At 45.6% G+C, this 25459-nt stretch overlaps 1 protein-coding gene across 2 annotated transcripts in view; it reads right to left on the bottom strand.

Annotated features, from left to right (window-relative positions):
- dpp6a (dipeptidyl-peptidase 6a) overlaps positions 1-22974 on the bottom strand; it is a 170519-nt gene extending 147545 nt beyond the window's left edge. Inside the window, exons 1-2 of one of the 2 annotated variants that reach the window (XM_030348975.1) lie at positions 22615-22974; positions 22447-22508 (exon numbers count right to left, since the gene is read on the bottom strand). In XM_030348975.1, the coding sequence (XP_030204835.1) occupies positions 22447-22503 (57 nt within the window). In that variant the 5' untranslated portion in view covers positions 22504-22508; positions 22615-22974. Of the gene's footprint in view, positions 1-3516; positions 4619-22446; positions 22509-22614 lie in introns of those variants that run through there. The other variant, XM_030348977.1, reaches the window with a different exon arrangement.
- Positions 22975-25459: the final 2485 nt, after the last annotated feature.

Below are 25459 nucleotides of genomic sequence, written 5' to 3'. Positions count from 1 at the left end.
GGCGGGGGGGCTAGAGCCCTACCGGGGGCACTTAGCGAGCCCTTCAAACCTCTCTTTGAAGCCATCTTATTGTGCCGAGAGGGGAAGCCATTTACGATCCACTCCAACCAAATCAAGAAGACCTCAACACACCCCGAAACAAAATGGCCTCTCACACTTCTCTCACACTTATACAATCCCATGCCTCTTCTTTAGAGTAGATAATTAAAAATGGGTCTAACATATAAGTAGATATCTGTTTTTGTTTCCCTCGCCATAGGCAACAGAACCATTAGGGGCTGAGCTAAAATGGTGACGGTGCGCTGGCCTTGGAGACGTGCTCCTTGTAGCGGAGAAACGACCAAACACAAACGATAATGGCGCGAGAAGACCGTGGGAAAGCAGATTTAAAATGTGCTCCGTGTTTGCTGCCCGAGGCTGTCAAACATTAGATTCATTGTGAGCATAATGCATCAAGCGTTACGAAACCAAAATGAAACGGTCGATGTTAGTCCAAGCAGGATCACCAGAGAGTAGACAGAACCAGAGGAACAAGGCTTTCTTTGGGCACGCGGTACTTCAACATCTGATGTGGACGCGGCAGATGATGGTATAACCCAAGGAGGATGATTTAAATAAACATTCATGGCCAGCTGATCCAACGTTCCTCCAAACATTGTGTACACACACCGCACCGTTGTTATATACAGCCGTACGATGGGTTTGGTAACCATAACATCCACGAGACAAACCAATTGCCGTCCACGAAATGCCATCGTATGTTCCAGAGAAATAACAAATTGATTTGACTGAGGAGGAAAAGATCATCAACAATGCATCGCATCATTGTTCATGCATTCATCCTGTATACGTCAAATAAGAGGACATTGATTCTGGAGAATGTTTTACAAGTACAAACTGATGCTCTGCCAGGGAGGCCTATTGATCCGTGCCCGACTAAGTTTCACTCGTAGGTTTTCACCTACGTGCCTGAATGTTTCTGCAGCTCCTCGAGAACACTCTATAATCTGCATCACAAATTGCCATCTTCATTCGTCTTAGCGATTAAGCAGATGTTTGCTCATGTCTGCCAACCTGCGGGTCGCCGGTTCAAACCCCCCAAAGGACAGTGCTCCGAGAGGAGCTCCATCAAGGTAAGCCACACAACTTCCGTCCAGGTATTAAAACACTGTTTTGCTTCACTGAAAGAGGCCACTTAAACCGGTGTGCCATTTTACACGCATTTATGCTTCATTTGCAAGAGAATGGGTTTCATGGCCTTTACAGAGCGAGCAGAAAAAGCAGGCTCGGTAATTGCGGAAGGAGGAAGAGTTGGCACTGCACTGCAGTGGTGGCTACCAATGTTCAGCTCAGGCTCCCTCTTGCCTTCTGCTTCTGGATACACAGGGGGAAGATCTGGGAAGCAGGGGGTAGAGACACCGACCCTCCAGCCAACTGGCTCCGTCAACCTCGCCAGGACACAGAAAACGGATTTCACATATTACAACCCCACAATTCAGAGCAGCACTAAGCAAGCATTACAATATGCTGCATACATATAAGAGGGCTCGGTTTGTGTCGGGACTTTAGGCTGTTTGACGACCAACTGAATGGTTCTGGGTTCGATCCCCGATGTCAGCAGCAATGTCCGCCGGAAATTAAGAACAGGACACCGTGTGTTTTTTCACCACCTGCTCTTTAGTGAGCTGAAACTAAATTCCCTAAGAAAAATAAATAATGTTATTTTGGAAGCAAGACAAGAGCTATAAAATGTATACACATATAAAATATACATACACAAGACTTGACCTCTTCCAGACATGTTTGAGTGTGAAGATAGCGGTTCGAGGTTTGAACCCCAGCCTATAGGCATACTTGATCAAGGTGAAACCTAACCCCTCCCTTCTCCTTAATGGCGTGTATCCGAGTTCACTGCAAGTCACTTGGGAGCGCATTCTGCCAGGGCATCCACATCACCTAGGAGGCTACACACTGGTGGTGGAAGAGATGTCATAATCCCCCCCACCACTCTCTATATCAAACAAACACACACACACATATAGACACACACATGGTCTCTTACACACAAATATAAACACACGGTCAAACAAGCATACGTACGAACACACGGTGTCACACACACATAGGTCTATACACACAAACACACACACACACACACACACACACACACACACACACACACACACACACACACACACACACACACACACACACACACACACACACACACACACACACACACACACACACACACAGGCGCTTTCGGTATCTTGAAAAGTGCTATCTACATAAATCAAAATTATTTATGATATAAGCTGACCATGAATCCAACTTCGCATCCACGTGCGTGCTGACAACCAGCGGCGGGAGGAGACGCATGACGCACGTTGGGCGCGGGGATTTATATGTTGGCCAGGGCCTGACAAACCGCGTTAACCTCCTCCAGCGCTCGCTTCAGACCTGATGCTGGCCAGCTGGGACCCACATCACCCCCACACGGCTGACAGTGTGTTCCGCTGCACCCGACCCAGACTAACGGGCCCGCTCAAGGACGAAGGAGATCGTGGTGAAAAACAGATGATACACATAACACGGTAACACAAACCCAATATCAGCGATTCAGCCCCAAACTCAACTGTGGACTAGAGCATCACGAAAATTGATGGATTGAAAATAAAAAACAGCCACACACAAACCCCCCTGAGCCATGAGACCCCATAACCCAGTGCGCACCACGCCGTACAGCCTGCGCCTGTGTTGGATGGACCGGTCCAAATCTAAGAGGTAAAGGCGAAGGAGACGTGAACCTTGACTCCAGAATAAAGATGAATAGAAATGAGACGTCTGAGGTGCAATACGGTATTAAGTATTCATCCTCTTTATTCTCTATCCCTACCTGCAGCTTCTCATAATAACGGTATGCGATGGTAATAAGTGTGGGCTGCACAGCTTTAGGTGTGGTCAAATATTGATAAGTCCCTACCGGGGCAGGCTGGCCCCGGACTCAAAGGTTACCTCCCCCTCCAGAAACATTTATAACCAGGGCGGCAGACTGCAATCAAACCCCAGCCAGACATCCGTAGAATGAAGATTACAAAAGAGGAGGAACAACTTTCCAACTTTTTTGGGGGGGTTAACTACGAATGTCGATCCCTCCACACATCATAAGGGGCTGCAGTGTGTCGATACATACACACACATACATATCGATGATACTGTAAATATTGTTAAGTGACATATGGGGATAAGGGGGTACGGAGCGGGGACCGGACCCTGCCCGAGGAACGCACGCGCGCGCGCGCGCACACACACACACACACACACACACACACACACACACACACACACACACACACACACACACACACACACACACACACACACACACACACACACACACACACACACACACACACACACACACACACGAGGCGCAATAAGGCAACCCAGCGACTTTGCCAGTGCTGGGACATTAGAGAACACAAAGCAAAGGGGTACTATAAGGTTAGAGCTCACCATCATGTTGCCTTGCATTTTTGCGGTCTCGATCAAATTCTTCTCCTTCATGTTTCCGTGGCGGAGTGTGGAGCTTGTGATGGGTTTTAATTCAGCCGCTCTGGTCGCCCCTTGTGTGTCTCTTCCTCAGCATCAGTCCCAGTCTCTCTCCTTGCTCGTGTGCCAGTTCCCAAATGCAAGCGATTACACCCCAACGCATAAAAAAAAAAGAAACCGGGGCTTGCTCCCAATCCCGTTGCAAATATCCACCGTGGGCTGAAAAAGGCGTCGCTTGCAGTTTCTATTCCTTAGTATTTGCACTTCAGACTATATAAGCGATATGCATTGGGAGGAAAAACAATGGAAATCAGGGACGGGCAGGAGGACTAAGTTTTCCCGTGGTGTTGAAATAAATTACAACATAGACGTCCACCACAACACAACCGCACTGCTCTAAGAGGAATTAGACGATCGATATTCCTCTCGTTTGTTTCACACCGGACCAGAGATCCAAATCCTTTCCTGCGTGCCCCTGCTTGAGGCTCCTGGATCCAGCGGAGTGTTTTCAAACAGCGGGGAAGCAGCACTTGAGCACAGCGCGACGGACGCACGGAGTTCAACTCAAACAAGACCACCGCGCAAATATTAAATAAGCGCTCCAAGCGTCTACACGGCGTCGTCCATACATCCAAAACAGGTTTATTCATTCATTTCATCTTTTATTGAGATGATCGAAGTCCTAAAATCTATATTTTACAAATGCTGCAAATGAGTGGCAGGAGCGCTTTTAACGTAGTATTCATCGTAATCCACACACGTCTGTGTGGTTAGTAGGCGCTGTCCCATGATTCTTCGACCTAATGTCTTATGCCTTCAAACAAGCCACTCTGAGCCTATAGAGGCAGACCACAGCGCTGTAGCAGAGCTATATACTTATAGCCTGCTGCTAGTCATACATATACAAAATATTAGAGTGGAGTCGCTCCCAACCCGAGGTCACAGCTTATTTATGAGACAACATTTGAGGTCTGGTCTGAGGGGTGGCCCACATACCGCCTGCTGTGATCACACACACACACACACACACACACACACACACACACACACACACACACACACACACACACACACACACACACACACACACACACACACACACACACACACACACACACACACACACACACACTTTCATTTTGATCCAAATTTAAGGATAGAAATATCAAAACATGTTCGAAACGTACATGCCTTTACAAGACCTAAATGATAAGTTCATTTAATATTACACCGAACACTTAACAAAACATCTTTGTCTCCAGATTCGCATACTGGCTGAAACAGAGCAACATTTTGCCAATCTTTTGGGTTCCTTCTTATGTAACCCAACCAACCGCAGTCCTCTAACCAGATTTTTGTGGATACGACCTAAGCTTCCAAAGATTAAGGATATAAGTTTGCATTAGGTTACCTATGGTATATACGACTCACCCGTGGCTGGTATTTCAGTAACTTAAGAGTAGTAGCAGGTGTTCATATACAAATCAAAGCCATAGCCCAACTCAATAATGAGTACAGACACACACACACACACACACACACACACACACACACACACGTGTATTTTTGTGCATCGTGAAATCTACATATCATTGTGGATATAATTTAACAAAGCACAAAAACCAAATATTTATGGAGTGTGGTACACACAACTGTCTTCTGTGGATTACAAATAATAAATATAAAAACGTGGACTCAGAAATACTTGCATACACAGGCATCCATAACACAAATGCATGCACATCAAAGCCCAGCACACACACATCCGTGGGCACATCCATATTCATGCACACACGCAAGCAGCCTCTGTGTCAAGTTATGTGCTCTCATCTATTATTTGTTAGAATCATATGCTCCCATATTATATGGTTTACAACCATAGTTTGATTCGTTTTCTTGTGCGCGTGTATTACAAGAAATACGTTCTGGTTCAAACCTGATGCACACCTGTAGAAGAAGAAGTAGAAGAAGAATGATAATGGCGATTGGATGATTTTCCAGCACCATGACAAACAATAAATTGATTGTATCCGAAAATATATCCTGCTTGATTCTTCTTTGATCTGGAGAACCTTGACCTTCGAAGAGGGACAGAATGGACTAATAACCAAGGATGGAACCTTTTTTCACACAAAGCTGAAGGGGAGGCTGTAGGACCTGAAAACGGTAAACAACAGTAAACACTCTGTTGATGAATCAGTTGATGATATGAGGTCCAGTGACAAAGCTCATTTTAATTTGTGATGTCAAAACATGTCATGAGATTCTGGGACACTAGAATATTGCTGATTAACCAAAATTAACCAAAATTGTAGAGGGTATAAGACCAGTAATATCACCGAGGTAGATTGTAGTGTCTGCACTGAGGGAAGATTCGCCAACTACAGAAACAGGAAAACCTGATGCCAAAGCCAGTGTGCCTGTTGAATCAGTCACACTGATTCAGTCGAACTACACACTGACTTCGCAGGTCTCATCGGGCCAACTGCTCAAGACGGATTTAAGTATGCAATTTTATTCACAGAGGACTTTTCAGGGACAGTGTCTGCTTACTTCCTTAAAAACAAGAGTGACACAACATTAGCGACAAAGCAGCTCCTTGCAGACGGTGCATCGTACGGTACTCAGGTGTATCAGAACAGACAATGGCACAGAATGCACAGAATACAAGCACTGTTTCTCAGTCACTTTTAAGGGATAAAGGTATGAGACCTGAGACATCGTCCCCCTTCTCTGCCCATCAAAATGGTACGGCCGAGAGACAGTGGGGCACCGTCGTGGAATGGGGAGGTGTCTATTATTAGAGAAGGGATTACAAAAGGTATTGCGGCCTTGCGTCAAAATATTGCTCATGTTCGTAATAGATGTTACAATGACAGGACTAAAAACACTCTTTTCATGTAAACAGGAGGAAAGCTGATTCGTACTAAAAAGAAGGATCTGATTGTTATGCATGCAAACAAAATCATAAGAAACTGGACCCCAAATGTGAGGAGGGCCTATTTGTGGGGTACAGTAAGAATAACCAAGCTTACCTGGAATACCACACACACACAGAAAAGGTGTCAGAGCACACACTGGTGAAATTCATTAGGCAGAACCGTGTTGAACAACAGACACCAACTGATGAATATGATTCACAAATCCAGGAGGGCGAAGGCAGAGAGCCTGGTGGTGGGAAAGGTGCTGATGTGCCACAGAGTGAGGATAACCCAGAGAATCAGGTCCTAGGTGTGAACCAGGAGAACGTAAACGCAGAAAAAACAGACATGTCCCAACATGAGGAAATGAACGAGAACGTAGTCGAAGGAAAACACTGTTCTTTCAGTGCCGAACTACAACCGGGTTGTGTACAAAATCATTGCTGCCGAAAAAAGAAATAAGAGTCCCCAAAAACACTCTGAAGGTAGCGATGTAGCTCAGGTCACTAGAGATAAGTTTGAACCAACCTCTTCACCTGAAGGTAGGAATACAGTGGGGGGAGGTGGGTATATGCCATTGAAGAAAACAAAAAAGGCAGAAAAAAATCTTTAAATCAAGGGATGTTGCTAAGGGTTACAACCAGACAGAAAGCATGGACCACCATGAGACGTTTGTTCCAACGTTAAAACATAATTTGGTATGGCAATTTAAGCTGGTAACAGTGTAATATGACTTGATTGTTCATCTGATGGATGTCAAAGCAGCATACTTACATGCTCCAATAGTCTTTAGAGACAGGAAGAAATAATTATGCAAGTTAAAGAAATCCCTTCACAGTCTGAAACAATATTGAAGAAATTGATATATGTGAACCAGCCTGCCCCGGTAGGGACTTATCAATAATTGACCACACCTAAAGCTGTGCAGTTCACATTATAACCAACACATCCCGTTATTATGAGAAGCTGCAGGTAGGGAGAGAGAATAACGAATGAAGAGGATGATGTAAAAAAAAAGAAGCATATAGGCAATGAGACAATTATTGTCATTATCTGGGTTGATGATTTAATCATTGCAGCAAGTAATAAGGATCTGCTAAATAGGTTAAAAGACCCCATGAAGTCCCAATGAGGGATTTGGGGAAAGTATCACATTTCTTGGGCATTCTGTTTGAACAGAAGCGAGTGGAAATCAAAATTAAAAATCAGAAAAAGTACATCCTAAAAATACTTAAGAGTTTGGAATGGGAAATTGTAAACCTAGATCTACCTCATTTGAGCAAAAATGATTGGAGGGTACCGGCAACGAAGTTGTTTATCAAAAATAATTCTGTGATATTATATATAATGTCTAATTTATGCCATGACGTGTACCAGACCAGATACTAGCTGGATTGTTAGCAAACCTATCAGCAAAGCTGAAAGCAGATTTCTTAGTGGCTGCTAAACGTATTTTGAGATACATAAAGGGTACTATTGACTACGAGCTGTGCTTCAAGAAAATGGATGAGGACGTGAATCTAATAGCATTCAACGATTCTGATTGGGCATCTTCTTTGGAAGATAGACGTAGCACGTACTGTTTCAGCCTGACCAAACAAGGGCTTGTGATTTCCTGGAAGTCTACGCAACAGGCTACATTGGCACTGTCTACTCGTGAGGCTGAATACATGACTTGAGTAAACACTACTCAGGAAAGCATGGATCCAACTCAACTGTTAAACGGCATGGATAATAAAGTTTACAGTTGCACGAAGATCAATGGAGACAATCAGGGAGCCATTGCACTAGTAGGAACAGAAAGAGGTCCAAACACATTGATGTTGAATAACACTTTATTTGTTATCTGCCTATCAGATGAAAGGGATTGGATGGTTACATTCAATTTCTTTCTTTGTAAATTAAATTGTATGGTGATGGTAATTGGTTTGAGATGATAAGAACATGTGGGGATGTTAAGTTATGTGCTCTCATATATTATTAGTTATATGTCACATGCTCCCATACTATGTGGTTTACGATCAGTTTTTTTTTTTCTTTCTTGTGCACTTTTTTTTTCTTGTGCACAAAAAGATTGTATCCAAAAATATATCCTGAGACAATCTTCCTTGATATTGAGAACAGAATGGAAAACGCAAAAGATTCATTCATTAACAGCTTTTATTGCGATGAACGAAATCCTAAAATCTGTATTTGAGAATTGCTGCAGATGTGCAGCAGGTGCACCATTAACGTAGTATTCATCATGATCCACAAGTGTCTGTGTGTTTGTGAGGCACTGTCCCATTACTCTTCGTCCTTATGTTCTATGCTTGCAAACAAGCCCCTCTGAGCCTATAGAAGCAGAGCACAGCGCTGTAGCAAAGCTATATGCTTTATAGCATGCTAGTCAAGCATACATATTAGAGGAGAGTCACACCTCTAAATTACCAACATGAGGTCACAGCTTATTTATGAGACAATACTGAGGTCTGGTCTGAGGGGTGGCTCACATACAGCCTGCTGTGAACTTAAAGAACCACACACACACACACACACACACACACACACACACACACACACACACACACACACACACACACACACACACACACACACACACACACACACACACACACACACACGTTCATTTGCGAGTTGTGAAATCATTTAACAAAGCACAAATACCAAATATTTTCGGATCTTGGTACACACACAACTGTCTACTGTGGATTACAAATAATTGAGTCCCATAAAAACGTCCATAAAATGCACACACGTGCACTCACACCAAATACTTCACAAATTCATCCATAACACAAATGCATGCACATCACAGCAAAACATACATATATATCCATAGGCACATACATATTCATGCACACATGCAAGCACCCCTCTGCACCCCTCTGTAACACCCCCACACACACACACACACAGACACACACACAGACACACACAGACACACATGGAGGAAGTGTGAAGTGCATAAATCTCTCTCTCCAAGCAGCTCTGTATTAATTACCGGCTGAATGTGTCAGAGCGGCATAGCGGGGCACCAGCCTCCCAGCAGACCAGCACACAACAACCCCCAGAAAAGTGCTGATGCTGGGGGAACCGGAGAGAGGAAGCCTGGGCGTAGCCGCGCCGCCGCTAGCTCCCGCGAACCCTTAATGATTTCCCCCCCCCCCCCCGCTCCCCACATCCCCTCACCCCCCTCCCTTCCACGCTCGGTAAACAAACGCGGCGGAGGTGATTAAGCATGTGAGGCACGCCGGCGCCGCGTGCTTACGTGATGACTTCATCTCTTCGGTCTGCGCTTCTCCTTTTAAAGCTCTGTGTCTCATACCCACAGACCGACCCACCTCCCCTAGCACAACCCAGACCCCCCCCCCCCCCCCCCCCCCCCCTCCACCACCCCCCCAGAGGATTCTACACCAGGGCTTCGTCTCCGGCGACACATGAACTCGCGGTGACCCCTGGAATCCTGGCGGAAGTCCACGGCGAGATGCACGATAGGGAATTCCTACTTACCCCCGTTTTGTGTTTGTTCAGCATTGTTTTTAAACACGAGCGACACTGGGGGATTCATCATCATCATCGTCATCATCATCATCGTCATAATAATCACACGCATGCGCGCAAACTGCCAAAAAAAATGTCTTGGGTCAGTCTGCTTCTAGAGAGCTGAATAAAAGAATTCACACTAGATTCACACTGCACACTAGAATTCTGCTTCTAGTGAGATGCTCACTAGGAGTACTCTTCATAGGATGGTGAGGAGGGTGAAGTCATGGCTTGGGTGTGGACCCCCGGGCCAAAGACCCTTGTTCCAACCACCAGGTCCGCAGCCGTGCTGTAGGCAGCAAGACGCCTAGTTCCCACGTGCTCCCCAAGGACACTGGAAGAAATCACTGCGCGTTACTTTGAATCAAACGTTACGTGACTCATTAGATAATGAACGCATTACGCCATGAAGGTAGCCTGGCACACGAGCACCAAGGCCCAAACCGCTAACCACTAATCCTTTATCTACCTTTTGATAAATAAAGTTTGGTCTTGCTTCATAAATCATCCTCCAGAGCTTCACAACACCCCCCCCCCCCCACACACACACACACACACACACACACACACACACACACCCTTTGACCATCACTATTCGTGACCCGTCAACATGCAGCACCCTGTACATCAACACCCACGGCCGCGGTGTTTACAGCCTCAGAGACAGAGGCGGCAGCTGTCTGCCTGGGGGGGACGGGGACAGGCGAAGGCTACCCAGGGGAGCAACTAGAAGGGTGGGGGGGGGGCATAGCTGGGGGTGGGGGGGGGACAGCCAGGCGACGGATGCCAGGGGATCAACTCGTCGGGGGGGGGGGTTATAGATAGATTGGGGGAGGGGGGTTCTTCTTGCTAACGCCGACCACCCTGACTGTTGTTTTTCAGCAACAGCAAGACGAAGGGCCCGCCCAGCGCTGCATGGGGTCTCCTCTGGGACCGCGAGGGCCGGCCGGTGAGGGGGGGGGGTGACCTGGGCTGCTGCATGGGAGGGTTCAATGGCAGACCCCTCTCCCCCCTGGGGAGAGGGGTCTGAGGGCGGGGCCAGGCTTGGGCACGGAGCAGCAGAGTGGAGTACTGCTGGGTGGGGGGGTTTGGGTGGGGGGGTTTGGGGATCGAACCCCTCCGTCCGCAGTCCATCTGAAAGGCATCCCTGAGTGAGAGGGCTGGAGCCCGACCCTGCTCATTAATGACATGCCTGGACAGCTTTTAGAACGGCAATCAAACCTTTCGGAACAGATTCATTTTTCAGCCCTTAAACCCTGTTGTAGCAGATTGAGTATTTCAATCTTTCTTGAGGCGGTTCAGGATAAAATGGGCTCTTTATATCATGGTCAAGGAAGCTGTTCCGCTTCTAGTTCTATGATATATAGCGTGCACTTCTGTTTGTGGGTGTGCGCATAGTGGAGGTTGTGTGTGTGTGTGTGGTGTGTGTGTGTGTGTGTGTGTGTGTGTGTGTGTGTGTGTGTGTGTGTGTGTGTGTGTGTGTGTGTGTGTGTGTGTGTGTGTGTGTGTGTGTGTGTGTATCTGTGTGTGTGTGAATGTGTCTGTGTGCTTCTGTGTTTGGATGTGTCTGTGTGTGGTTGTGTGTGTCTGAATGTCTGTTTGTGTGTGTGTTTGCATGTCTATGTGTGTGTTTATAAGTGTCTGTGTGTGGGTGTGTCTGTGTATGTGTGTGTTTCTGTGGGTCTATGGGTGTGTGTGTTTTCATTTCCCTTGTGTAAGACCAATTTCGTTCCCCAAAAATGTCTCCAGGCAGATAGCGAGGAGCTGACGAGAAGTGGTAGATGGGAAGTGACTGAGATTCAGCCAACGCATTGATTGGTTGAAGGTCCACTGGAACTCTCATTGATTGGTGGAAGGTACAGTGGAACCCTCATTGACTGGTTGAAAGCCCTGATGGAATAGAATCAGACAAAACTAAATATCTGGGACATCAGTTATACAAAACAATGAAGTCAAGCAGGTCCCTCTGATGACAAATCAATGGCTTCATTATCAACCCGCGTGCTCCACTTCATAGATATCCCTCACATTACCATCAATCCAGTCTTCTCCTGCTCAAATCCCAACAAAGGGGATGTCTGAGAAGAAAAATAACATAAAAACCCAAGACAAAACAGTTGGGGGAAGTAATTAACTTTCATCTGACATTTAATCTAATGAAATGTTACTGCAACGTTTTCCCTCAAACATCAACCGATTACTCTTTTACTGCCTCCATATTGAATGAAAAACAAGCAGGTCTACCATCTGTTTACATAAAACACCAAGCTGCTAGGAGGGGAGATTATGTCCTTATCTAATCTCCCATGAAACTATCATGTTTGAAAAATGGGACATTATCGCCACTCTGAGCAACTGCTGGCATCTGATGAAATCGACAAGTAATAGCTCACTGTACCTGATGCAGTTATTGGTTGGTATAGAGTTATTGATGAGGTTTTAATGGCAGAGGATTGTCAAACTGTCAAAACAATTCTCTTCTACGACCGATGGTTGCAGGAGAGGATTGTTTTTTATGAAAGACAAACATGGTGACGTAATGCTGCCTAAACCAAGGCCAGGTCCTTAAAATTCAACCCAAATCAAATCATTCCACTCCCGCCTCGCACATCTGTGAGTTTGTTCCAGCTGACGTAGCCTTCAAAATGTAACAGCAAACTGTCATTGTGTCATCTCTGAGCGAACCATAAATTTGACAGAGAAGCTTGCAACCCAAAAGTAAGCCTCGAGCTAAATAGAAGGAAGGCTTTTGTAAGAAAAGGGCGGGAAATATCAACCAGCTGTTGCCCAAAAGAAAGCCTGTTGCAGTTGTCCTCAGACCATATGTTGTCATGGAGACGTTTATGTCATTCACGGCACGTAGACGAAAATAATAACAAATTGTGATTAATATTGTGCTTAAGAGGCAGAGGATGAAAGCAATCACTTTCACGCTGTGACGACAAACATGTGAGTTAACTCGGCGTCACTGTTGACAATCAATGGCAAAGTCAAAAGAAAATGCTCTTTTGGTAGAAATGTAATTCAAAACGCTTTGTTAGTCAATTAATGGTAGCATGGAATCTGCGCTGATTAAACCCTCGATAGCGCGCTGATGGAGAGGACGGCAGTTGTGGAAGTCAGGCGAGCGGGCCATTAAGTTCCCACAAATATATTATAAAATATTCCTCCTTTTTATTCAAATGCAGCCATCGCCTGTCCGCACGCCATGAAATATTTGTATGTTAATTCCTCTTTTGTTCATTGGCTTTCTCAAATGTGAAGGCTGAGTGGAGGAGAAAGCGGTCACCAGAGTATTTTAATGGCCACAACCAGTCTCCGCTAAGTTCCTTCATGCTAATGCACCACCACTCTGCCAACGTCAACAACCGGTGTACTGTCATACTTCTTGCTTCTGGGTTTTATTCAGTTTACTGCGTTCTAACAAGCTGAGAGAGAGTACCCAGGGAATGCGCATTCAACTGCCACCTGCACCTCCTGCTCTACTTTTAAACGCCGTGCCAACGCCTTGAAAAACAACTCTAGATGTTTATCACGGTAATGCACTTCTTCACCAGCCCCCCACCTCCTCCCCATCCCCACGCCCCCCCCACTCCCTTCCTGCTGTTCAGCGCATTTAGGACTCGCATTACCTTCACCGGCGCCGCGATCGTGACGACCTCGCCGGCTCCGAGCCGTCAAGCCCCAGAGATCATTATCATCCATAATGAATTCAGGGGGAGATAAAGGAGGAGCGAGGACATGAAAAGTGGGCGTTTATCCGCTAACCCCTGCAGGCAGGGAGGTCTTTTAGGACTACTGGCGATGTCATTGGTGGAGACAACGCGCCGTTGAGAGTGTGGGATGGAAAACGGGTGGTTGTTTGGGTGAAGGTAGTGTTTTGTGTGTTTGCTGTGGATCGTGTGAATCAGGGTGGAGTGTGGCCTTAAGTGTAATGTTCAGACATTCTCAGCTCAGGATGGGCATGAGAGCAAATGAAGTCTTAGTAATGTTGCATTTAACACATTAATACGTGAGGTTTGATAGTGTCAACTCGCAATCTTTGTACGTGTTAATGCAACAAAAACACATAGTAATCAGTTCATGCGGTGGTTTAACAGTTGGTGAAAATGTCAAAATGTGTGGAATTCTATTCATTTTATTGCCACTAAAACTTTGTTTCAACCTTGAAATATTGCGACACATGCAGCACTAGAATAAATTGAATAAAACCCTTATTATGATGAATACAATTTTGTCCTTGAGGGTAATGATTTGGTTTTATGTAGGAATGGTGACTAATTAAATCTGGAAGTCTATTAATGTCCCTGACACTATTAAAAATGAAACACATCTATCCTCGTGTTAATCCTGACGCAAAGTTGCATCATGTTGTCCACCATGGATTCTCTGAACCAACTGTTCTAACTCGTCCTCTTTGTAAATTAGTCCAATGAAGTTCACATCCAACAGAAAGTTGCCAAAGACAAGGCCAATTCAGGGTCACCTCACGCTGTCCAATCCACTCACTGTGGATGAAGGGTCGGCGGTCGGATGTTGCTGTGGATTTCGCCCTCCATTAAGTCACTGCAGGTGACAGTTACAGCCAGTTTTATGGTGTCATTAAATTGATTGCTGCTGTAACCATTGCGACCCAGCCCTCAAAGTCCAACACATGCTAGTGCTACGCTATGGGAGTGCTGCTGCTGATGAGTATTCATTGAGCCATCAAATAATTGATTAGTCAATGAAATGTCATAAAACATGACGAATGCCCACCATCAACTTACCAAAGCACAAGGTGAAGGATTCAATTGGTTTGCTTTCTCTGACAGGCAGGGAAATACTGATCCGAGACGGCTTAGAACTACCAAATATTAGTATTTATGAAGCTATAAAATTGTACTTGATCAATGACATCTTATGACCAAACTAATCAAACTCGTGCACATTTAACACACCATGTTTTGGTGTGATAATTATTTTTATATGAAGACTACCTTTGCTGGATAAGCTTTTTGTCACAACCCTCCATACCGAGTTTGTTGTTGTAATTCATAGATGACCCTGACCTAACAATGCTGTAAACCTTCTACATAAGTAGACTTGAGTGAGGGGGCTAACGTTAGCGGTAGCCTTGGCGGGCTGAGCCAACAGCATCTGCTTGCCAGCGTTAATACATCAACAGGAGCGCTAGAGGTGGAGGGGGGGGGGGGGGGGTGACAAAGTGTGGCTTACTGTTATTAGTGCTCAATTGCAGTAGGTAGACACACGCACACGCACCTCAATGGCCATCCATTTACACAGAAAAACACTACTGTGTAATTTGCGTGCAATTTATACACACACACACACACACACACACACACACACACACACACACACACACACACACACACACACACACACACACACACACACACACACACACACACACACACACACACACACGTCCAACATCTGGATATTAATGGTGAGCTGGGTGTAAACAGCAGGCGCTAGTCAGGAGGCAGGACCAGACCCATCACTTAGGCCTGGACCAGGTCTGTATTGCGGGGGGGCGGGGCGGGGCAGACAGACAGAGAGAGAGAGAAAGAGGGAGAGAAGGTTGTGTAAACTCATCAAAATATCTCAATGGACATTAAATTAAATTAAAACGTATTGCCATACAGTGTATGCATTGACATCATAATAGCGTTCCTATCTACCTATTCCTATCACTTAATAACCCAATGGGAGGTTATAAATAAAATATACAGGACGGACTGTCCTCGCCATGAAAACAGAACACGTCTACGAGATCAACTCAGCTAGTGAATGCACGTTCACAGCTGGGGCTGGAAGCTCACAAATGTCTGCATGGTAGGCCCTTCAAACTCATTGCCGTCTGCTAGATAGCTGGATTCTGCTTATGAGCTAGATTCTGCTTGCGAACACGCAGAAGCTAGCCCGACACAAATATACAGACACGCAACACAACATGATCTACAGGTGAATTTCAATTAGTTTTTAATACGCCCCTGGGCTAATTTGATGTCATCCAATCAAATTTCCCAGGTGTTAGACAGAGGTTTAGGGGGGCATAGTCATCACATCAGGCACTGAGACCATTGTATATTTTTTTGCCATCAATCTTTCTCCCTCACATCAGAGCGCATGCCATTTCCCATTTTTCCTGCCAACCACCGGTAACAAGTTGCGTTCATGCGCTTCCATTTGCAATGGCGCTCTGTCATTGCCGCCCCAGTAACTGCCGACCCAGGGAAATATGCTGCCATTTAGGAAGATTAACTCCAGGAATATGCTTTCGTGTCTGGTCGCCTCGGAGACACACGTACGCATCTCCCCCAGATGGTTTCCGGGGCAACAGCATGTCCATCAATCATCTCTGTGTATTCTGGACACTGATCGGCATGTAAATGATCGTCTGCTTGTACAACGACCGGGTCTGTGCGTAGTGGTACTACAAAGAGCAAGAAGAGCAAACACCTACAAGAAGAGTTGTCCAATATGTGTATGTGTGTTACACAGCTTTATTAATTTGTCTGTCTGTCCGTCCGTCTGTCTGCCTGCCTATCTCCCCAAAAACAACATCAATCTACAGTTTTTGCACTTTAATAACAATACAAATGACTATCAAAGGAATAGTACAAAATCAAACGGTCCACAGCTCAATCATAGTCATCCTGTGGACAGTTGAGCAGGGCCTACTGGGGCTTCTCCTCAAATAAGAAGTAAATCAGAGGTTAGCTCAGGAGTATAAATCCCAGCATCGCCGCAGTTAGTGCTTTAGAATTAACATGTCATAGATCAACACTAAAAACTCCTTCTATCGTCTTCTTACAAGTCCCCCTGCTACATTCAACAGCCTTCATGTCATTGCTGCTGTGAGAAATACATTAAAAAAAAAACATCAATCTGCTGGTAATCGAGCCAATTTCGTCCATGAGAGATAAAGAGACCACTTAACATACCAAATTGGTCCAAAAGGTAAGGTTAGTTGAGTTTGCCATAGTTTCGACCTAATAGCAGAGAAACAAGCGGCAGATGGAGAGATTCAATGCAGACCTTCGCAGGCATTTTACTTGCGGATCCATTTTTGTGTATTGCTGAAATGAATCAACAAATAAATAAGTTGCATCGGTTGCGGGACGGCAACCACGCCGATTCTTTGCCGGCTGGTTCAGGGTTATCGTCTACGCCGAGGATACAACGCTACCAACACAGATTTCTCCTTTCCGTCTGTCGTCTGTGTGGGTCCACAGCGAATGAGGTCAGCCTGGAGTCACACGTGGGACGGAGGATGGCTGGGGATGTTTTGTGACCCAACACCTGCACACATGTGCCCCTTGTTCCTACAACCAGAGGTGCCCTGCTGGATGGGGGTTATTTTCATCACAGCAGCCTTTAAATCCATTAAGTCGAATCAATGGAAGGGCATGGTCCAGGCAGACCTAGTTTTCTTCCAGATTTTTTTTTTTTGTAGCAGTAGTCGTAACTTAAGGAAGGTTTAGACCACTTTTTACTAACATAAGAAGTTTTTCCTTTTCTTTGCCACCCCCCCCCCCCCCCTCCCCCTCTTCTCTTTTATAGCAATTCATCTTGATTAAAATGGCTACCGCCGTTCCACTGCCTTATTCCTGTTATTAATGACCTCCCACGTGGACGACGGCAGTGGCGGACTAAGTTAAACAAAAACGCCCCGTGCTCCATGCATGGCTCTTGGGGATAATTTAAACAGCGTCGATGGAGGGTTTACACAACATGACAGCCAATAAAAGTCTTGTTTATGTTGGGACGGGGAGCGTTCTTCACCAAGCCAAAGAAAAAAAAAGCACTGCTTGTATGATGACAGCGTAGAACACAATAGAAGCAGAGGCATAATATGCCACAAATCAATTTTTGTTTTTTTGTGTGTAGACTGCCGAGGGGACGCAGAGGCTAGCCATGACCCAGACGACAGGCGCAAACAATGGCTTTTTCGCCGTAAGTCAATAGAAACGTCTCGGGTGGTCGGGGGGGGAAAATGAGCATGCAGCCGGGGCAGGTCATGCATTTCAATAAAGGCTGAGGATTGCAGGCGCAGTGAGACGAGGAGATTCAGGGAGAATAACCAAGCCAAACCCCAGTGTCGAGCAGACAAATAGCGCCGTGCAAATAGGCCAAGACGTCTTGTTTCATGCATGGATACTTCCAGAAGATACCAGGGCTGTATTCTAAAATGCGCGGCAGCTGCTAACAATTCCAATTCCTATTTCTAAAAGGGGTGTGGGTCAAAAGCACATCCAGCCACGGCTGACATTACATTTACACTTGGAGAAGAATATTTTTGTCGTTCAAGGCGATTCGTTTGAGAGATAAAGACATGCGGGGAAACAAAAAGGGCCATTCCTTCAAAGTGAGCCGGTAAGTAGGCCTACAACCAAAGGGAAACAATCCCAGTTAAATCACGAAACACCTTGATGTTTGTCATGCGTTAAAGAAGTATAATGCATGACACTGTGTGTGTTGTGTGACGCATAATGTCTATAGCTGGATATGCGTCACTTTGTTTCCAATAAACACCTGAGCACAGCGACTTCCGAGGCAGGGAGAGACAGTGCTCCAGCGCTTCAGGGCCAATCTCGAGCCAAGGAGCGGGGATTAGACGATAAAAGATAAGAGAGAAAAACGGCCGCTCTTTTTTCTTTATCACGGGTTCCAATTCTGCTAATTATGCACCCTTGCGATGTCTCACAACTTCCCCATCATAGGGTGGAAGGGGATCTTTGAAGTTCGTTTCTCCATTCTCTTTTATGTACGGCGCGAAAATACAACACACAGGCCGGGGGAATATATTAGGGTTTGTTTGCGTTTACGGTCGGAAAGGTGCTGGTTTGTCAGCTACGCTGGGGCTTTTTGTAAAGAATGTGGGCAAACAACTAGGGTGTCTTGATAAAGATATTATATTTTCAAAGCACGATAAACAATATTCAAGCCCCAAAGTGCAGAGAACGAAACTGATTGACCGTCTCAAAGGGTTTGATACCATGATAGGTCGGCCGGGTTTCAACCACTTCCATGACATCATCAGACACGTCATGGTGATGGACGACCATGACATCATGGTTGTGGACAACCATGACATCATCAGACACATCATGGCTGTGGACTACAATGACATCAGAGATATCATAGTGTTGGACTACCATGACATCAAACATATCATGGTGGTGGACTACCATGACATCAAACATATCATGGTGGTGGACTACCATGACATCAAACATATCATGGTGGTTGACTACCATGACATCAAACATATCATGGTGGTGGACTACCATGACATCAAACATATCATGGTGGTGGACTACCATGACATCAAACATATCATGGTGGTGGACTACCATGACATCAGACATATCAAGGCTGTGGACCAGCATGACATCATACACATCATGGTAATGGACTGCCATGACATCAGACGCATCATGGTAATGGACTGCCATGACATCAGACGCATCATGGTAATGGACTGCCATGACATCAGACGCATCATAGCTAAAAAAATAAAAATGATGGTTAGGTAAAATTTGAGTCCCCCAGGTTCTGACCAATGGCAGATCTTCAGCACAAAATTGTTCCATACATAACCACGGCTGGTGTTGTAGTAGTAGTAGTAGTAGTAGTAGTTGTGGTGGTCACAGTAGAAGAAATAGGCCTATGCCAAAGTTATTGTTACAACTTGTACTGATGTGTGGATGACATAGTTTAAATCTCAGTAATTTCAGGGGTTTGGAGGGAAATGTGTTGAGGGACAGATGGATGGACGGACAGAAGGACAAGTTATCTGCATTCCAACAAAAAGAACATCCATTATAAAAGGTGTCATCTGCATGAGTCACTCCAACATGGCTGAGCTTCGATCCGTCAGTTATGCAGAGAAGCACGAGAAGAAAGAAAGATTCATTCCATTGATGTGACCTCACTGCTCCTCTGCACTCAGAGCAGATGAAAGGAGGAGAGAGAAAGAGCAGGGCAAGAAAGAAGGAGAAGAGAGGAGGGAGAGACAGACGGACAGAGAGGGGAGAGAGAGACTGAAATAAATAAGAAGAGAAGAGAATACGGGCAGGAAAGAAAAAACATAAGAAAGAGACGAGAAAAGAAAGAGAGTCGGAGAGGGGCAGGAGAGAAAGAATAAATTAACGATAGAGAGAAAGACAGAAGAGAGAAAAAACAAAATCAATGCTCATTTGCATGTCCTCCAGAGAGGGACCGGAGTGATCAGCACGCATAACGCGCGAGCCGGCGGCGGCGGCGGCGGCTCGAAAACGTCTGCGCGGACGGAATCGATCCCCGGTGTAATTACCGCGCCGTTCCACGACGTCGTGTGCCAACCAAAACCTCCGCAATTAAGCGCGCCTCGGCTGTTAAATCTACATTTAACACTTTGTCATCACCGTTCACGGTTGATTACATCGCGGCGCGTAGATAAAATAAAAAAGACTAGCCTTGAAACAGACAAATGGTGTGCACTCTGAAATATAGATGTAGGTTACCGTGGTATCGATACGGGTACGAAGGGGATTAGAAATAATTGCAGGGGGAATTAGGCGTTGTTAAAAGTTTAATACTTTTTAAGGGATATATTTTGTATCTATTTGAAAAACGTCTTCAAAAAGAGCTATTGTGACAGAAAGCAATTTGTTTGTTTTCCGCGTCTCGAATTTGTCTCGAAGTCCCGGAAGACTTCGAGAGCTATAGGCCTACTAAAGAGGGACAGACAGAGAGACAGACAGACAGCGCCGGGCTGAGAGAGGGGAGAACAGAGCGATGTTTATTTACATTCCGGAGGGGTGGTGTGTATGTTCCTGCGGTCTGGGCTGCATACACTTGTTCAGGACGTTTAACTGGTTCTTTAAATGTGCTGTTATGGCGCCCTCTGGTGTCCGCTCTGCGTTCACGCATTATTTTCTAAACAATCCCATTGTCGTTAACATCACATCATAGTATATTATTACAAAGTAGAATAATTTATGTCCATACGCTTTCCAGCAGGACGCAATTAATTCCTATGGAAAACGGCAAAGACGCGCATTAAACCAAAGACCACCTGCATCGATAATAAAGGGTCTGGGGTTATGTTAAGAACAAACACAGCAGAATCACGAACAACATCCAAAGACAATCAGTTAACTCATCAGATTTCATCTCTGCCAACTCTTCCGTGCCCTTGCAGCACAGTTTTGTAAACCTGTCAAAGTGCTTCACACACACACACACACACACACACACACACACACACACACACACACACACACACACACACACACACACACACACACACACACACACACACACACACACACACACACACACACACACACACACACACACCAGCCCGGGTCAGAGACCTGCATGGCGGCCAGTGATGGACTGTCTCCGATCAACATTCAAGGAAGGGAAGGTGATGAAGAATGACCTTCGACCTTCCGTTATTTTGAGCGCTGCCCACAAAAAATCAATGCACGCACGTCATGTTACACTTTAATCCTTACGTTGAGCTCCCTTTAAAAACTGCAGTCTGCTCATACAACCCATTCACTGTCCATGCTAAAAGCTTTACACAAACACTCACGGTCTGACACAAGCCACAACTTAACCTGAAAGACCTCTCCTATTGGAATAGTGTGTGTAGGTGTACTAGATCACCTGTCTCCTGGTCTGACTACTGAACTCCCGCCCCCAAACACACACACACACACACACACACACACACACACACACACACACACACACACACACAACCCAGACCTTCCAAGCGGTTCCTTAATTGCAGCTTCTTTCTGCTGAGATGCTGCGGAGCGTCTCTCCACCACGTTCAACTGCCTACGCACGCCCGTGGTTCACGGTACAGTGGGCTCAGGAGAAGCGCAGTGGAAAGACTTTGATGACTTATTACGTCTTATTCATCAGATAATGATCCACTTTTATTGGGGAACGCATGTGTTTTCATACTGGAATATGCTACTTATGCAATTCAAAGTAAAAAGGATCAAATATAACAGTCAAATTATATTCTACTCCAAATTCTAATGTGTTTGAAAAGCAATAACAAGCATACGGACGCATAGGCCTACTGAAGATCATAACAGTTGTTCTGAAGTTAAAATCTGCAACATTGGAAACGTCCGAAATTATCTAATGCGAAACTTGCAGAAATGGCAGCAAAACCACACAGAACCGGCAGCAATAACGAGCAAATACAAGCAGCCATGCAATTCTCATAACTTCAGACAGGAGAGCTGTGCACTCAGTTTTACTTGTGTGTGCTTGTGCGTGAGTGTGTGTGTGTGTGTGTGAATACTGCAGCATGTGGTGGGCGAGCCCACGCCAGACCCGCTTCTGTGTGTTGCTCTCATCACCATATTCCATAACATCATGACACTTTAAAAGGTTTTTCCCTTACCTTCCCTCCCTTGGAGCATCGCCGGTACGTGTTGGTCGCCCCTGCTGTCTGGTTCATGGCTTCTGTGAAGATATGATATCGGAGATAGCGGTTACTCCGAGACCAAAGTTTGAAAGGTAAACTTGAGCCAAACGAGTAGAAGCAAAGTTTTTACAATGAAAAACTTACCTCGAACGTCGGTTGATTTTTTTACGGAAGGTATTCAGGCGTAATGTCCAACCTTAGCCCGGTATTTATATCCCAAAGCGTCGCCACGAGAACTTGTCAAGGATGCGGTGTGTGAAACTCACTGAAGAAAGCGTAAATCCTGCAGGTTCACTCACTCCAAGGCACAATAACGGAATTCAAATGGTGCTGTTCTCCTCCAAAGGGAAACAATGCTGTCGATTGTCTCCAGCAATGTTTGACGTTCACAGTCCCACGAGTAACTAATCGCCAATGTGTGCGTGTTTGTGTTTGTGTGCGCGTGCGCGTCCCAAATGCGCAAGCGCGCCTCGACCTGCGGCAATTCTTGTGATTTGTGGAAAGGTTATGAAGCGCTGTAAGAGACTTGTGAACAGCAGGGGGGGGGAGCTCGGTAGGTAAAGCCACTGTGTGTGTGTGTGTGTGTGTGTGTGTGTGTGTGTGTGTGTGTGTGTGTGTGTGTGTGTGTGTTTTACATAAATAACAGCCTTTTAAATTCCAGCTCGATTTCGAAGGACCTTTCTTAGTGAAATATAGAAGTCATAATGCATTCTTCTATGATGGTGGCAACGTTTCTTTCATCAAGAATCTATGAAATATATATTTCCAAACGGCATCTTCCCCTGCGTCAATTAAGTCAATGAAGGTGTTGACAAAGGCAAAGATGGGTATAAAACATAAGGATTGGTTGATAAAAGCGGCGGGGGCGGGGGGTAGGGTTAACCCTATTCCCGTATGAAATAACGGTTACATGAATACATTAGCAAACACGAACACCAGTTAACATGAAAACCTTTATTAGACCACGACACATTAGTTCACTTTTGACTTAGTGTCAGTCCATGCTAATTAGTACTGAATTACTATGACACTGAAACACTCGAAGAAGCGTTTGCCAATGTTTGCAAACACTCAACCATGCACAGTCCCACACACACACACACACACACACACACACACACACACACACACACACACACACACACACACACACACACACACACACACACACACACACACACACACACACACACACACACACACACACACACACACACACACGTCATTGCACGATCAGTCAACTCCTGAGCTTTGGATACGTTCAGCGGTAAAGAAGTCCCCGGAGATGGCCGTAGGGGCGACCAGGGGCCGGCCTGAGGAGGACTACACGGGACAGGAGTGTTTGAGCAGCCCCGGCCCGACCATGGACAGCATGAGGTTCATAAAAGACAACATTGCCTCGGGGCAGGTCATCAAATCCGTTCAATCGCTTTGTTTCTCTGCTCGGATTTTCCGGTTGTTGGCCCAAAATAAATGAGTAATAAAATAAATAATGGTGTTTAGTATCTCCCTTACTGGAGCTCAATGCGCAGGGGTGGAAATTGCGTGTTTTCTGCGGCCCACCGTCCGTCTCAGCGGCGCTGTGGGCCGTCGCCGCCGCCCCAGGTGCGGACCGTTTCCTCTTGACTATGCAGGAACTCAGAGCCAGCGAAGCCATATATTGATCCGCAGCCCTTCTGTTTAACCTAAGCGCATGTTTTTACTGTTGAATCAGCAGGTGAGGTGCGGAATGCATTCATCAGAGAACGCGGCCACGCACCGTGACCGTCAGTTGGCGGCTGTGGTGCCCTACCGCTGCTTCGCTAAGGGGGAAGTAAAAATGTGCTGATTGAGAGAACACGTGTCCAAAGTGACTTACAATTCCTATGGAATGTATCATGTATCATACCACGTAGATCAATACATCGATAAATACAAAATGTGTATATATATAAATATATATATATATATATATATAGGCCTATCTCATGAATGAGCAGGGAAGGGGTTAGGCCATATTTACCAAAGAGGCTTGCAAGTAGGCTGCAGACATTACAGTTGGAACCATATTTCCCCCTATTGGTATGAATAAGACTGTTAAGGTTCAAAGCACTACTTTCACTCCTCGCAACTCCATCAGTGCAACTCTGCGTGTCACTTCTGTTCAGTGCGAATCATTTTTAAAATTGTTTTTTAGGTCCCCGTGGACACAGTTCACAACCACACAGTCCCAGCGCAACTGCCATAAATGCACCGAAGTTCAAGTCATCGACATCCCTGACGGCAGTGTGAGTGCAAAGACTCGGAAAAACAACAACAAACATAAAACGAGTCTACGAGATACAGACACTTGTGTCTGCAAGACAAACCCCCCGTCCCCTCTCTCCCTCCTTAACAGCATGTCTATTCCCGTCATCTTTCTGGTGGTTGCAGTCAAGGCAGCCAGACGTCGGAACTATTATTCACTCCCAATGACAAACAGAAGATAAAAATACAATCCGAAGATACTTTCACTTTGCCCATCTCAAAGGTCTTTGTGACCTTTGTGAAAGGTTGTGGTGTTAATTTGCTGTATCCCTCCCCCAGGCCCGCAGCGACGAGCTGGGGATTAGCAGTCCGGCTCTCGGGGGGGGGGGGTTCAGCTCTCTTGCTCTCTCTCTCTCTCGATTTCTCACTGCTAAATCGGGAACGTAAATGCACGACATTCTGCGTCCCTATCGCCACATAACAAGCTCCAAATAACACACAATGAACGTAATGTCATTAAGGACTGTGCTCTCGTTTTCCCCCTAAAAGCAATCTAACATGGTTAAGGTCTGGTGATGATTCTCCAGGAAGAGACGAGGGCACCGGTAAGACCGGAGAGATTATGTTGTTCTCCATCGATGCAGTTACGAAGGCAAATGCATAAAGTAAACGATGATGCTTGCGACCCATGATGTTCTTCAACATTCATCACACAATTGCTCCACTTTGGGTTAGGTGGTGGTGGTGGGGGGAGGGGTGGGGG

Source organism: Gadus morhua, chromosome 23 (assembly GCF_902167405.1).
Source record: "Gadus morhua chromosome 23, gadMor3.0, whole genome shotgun sequence".
NCBI lineage: Eukaryota > Metazoa > Chordata > Actinopteri > Gadiformes > Gadidae > Gadus > Gadus morhua.
Note: the sequence above shows the minus strand (reverse complement) of the source record. Positions and strands in the feature narration are given on the sequence as shown.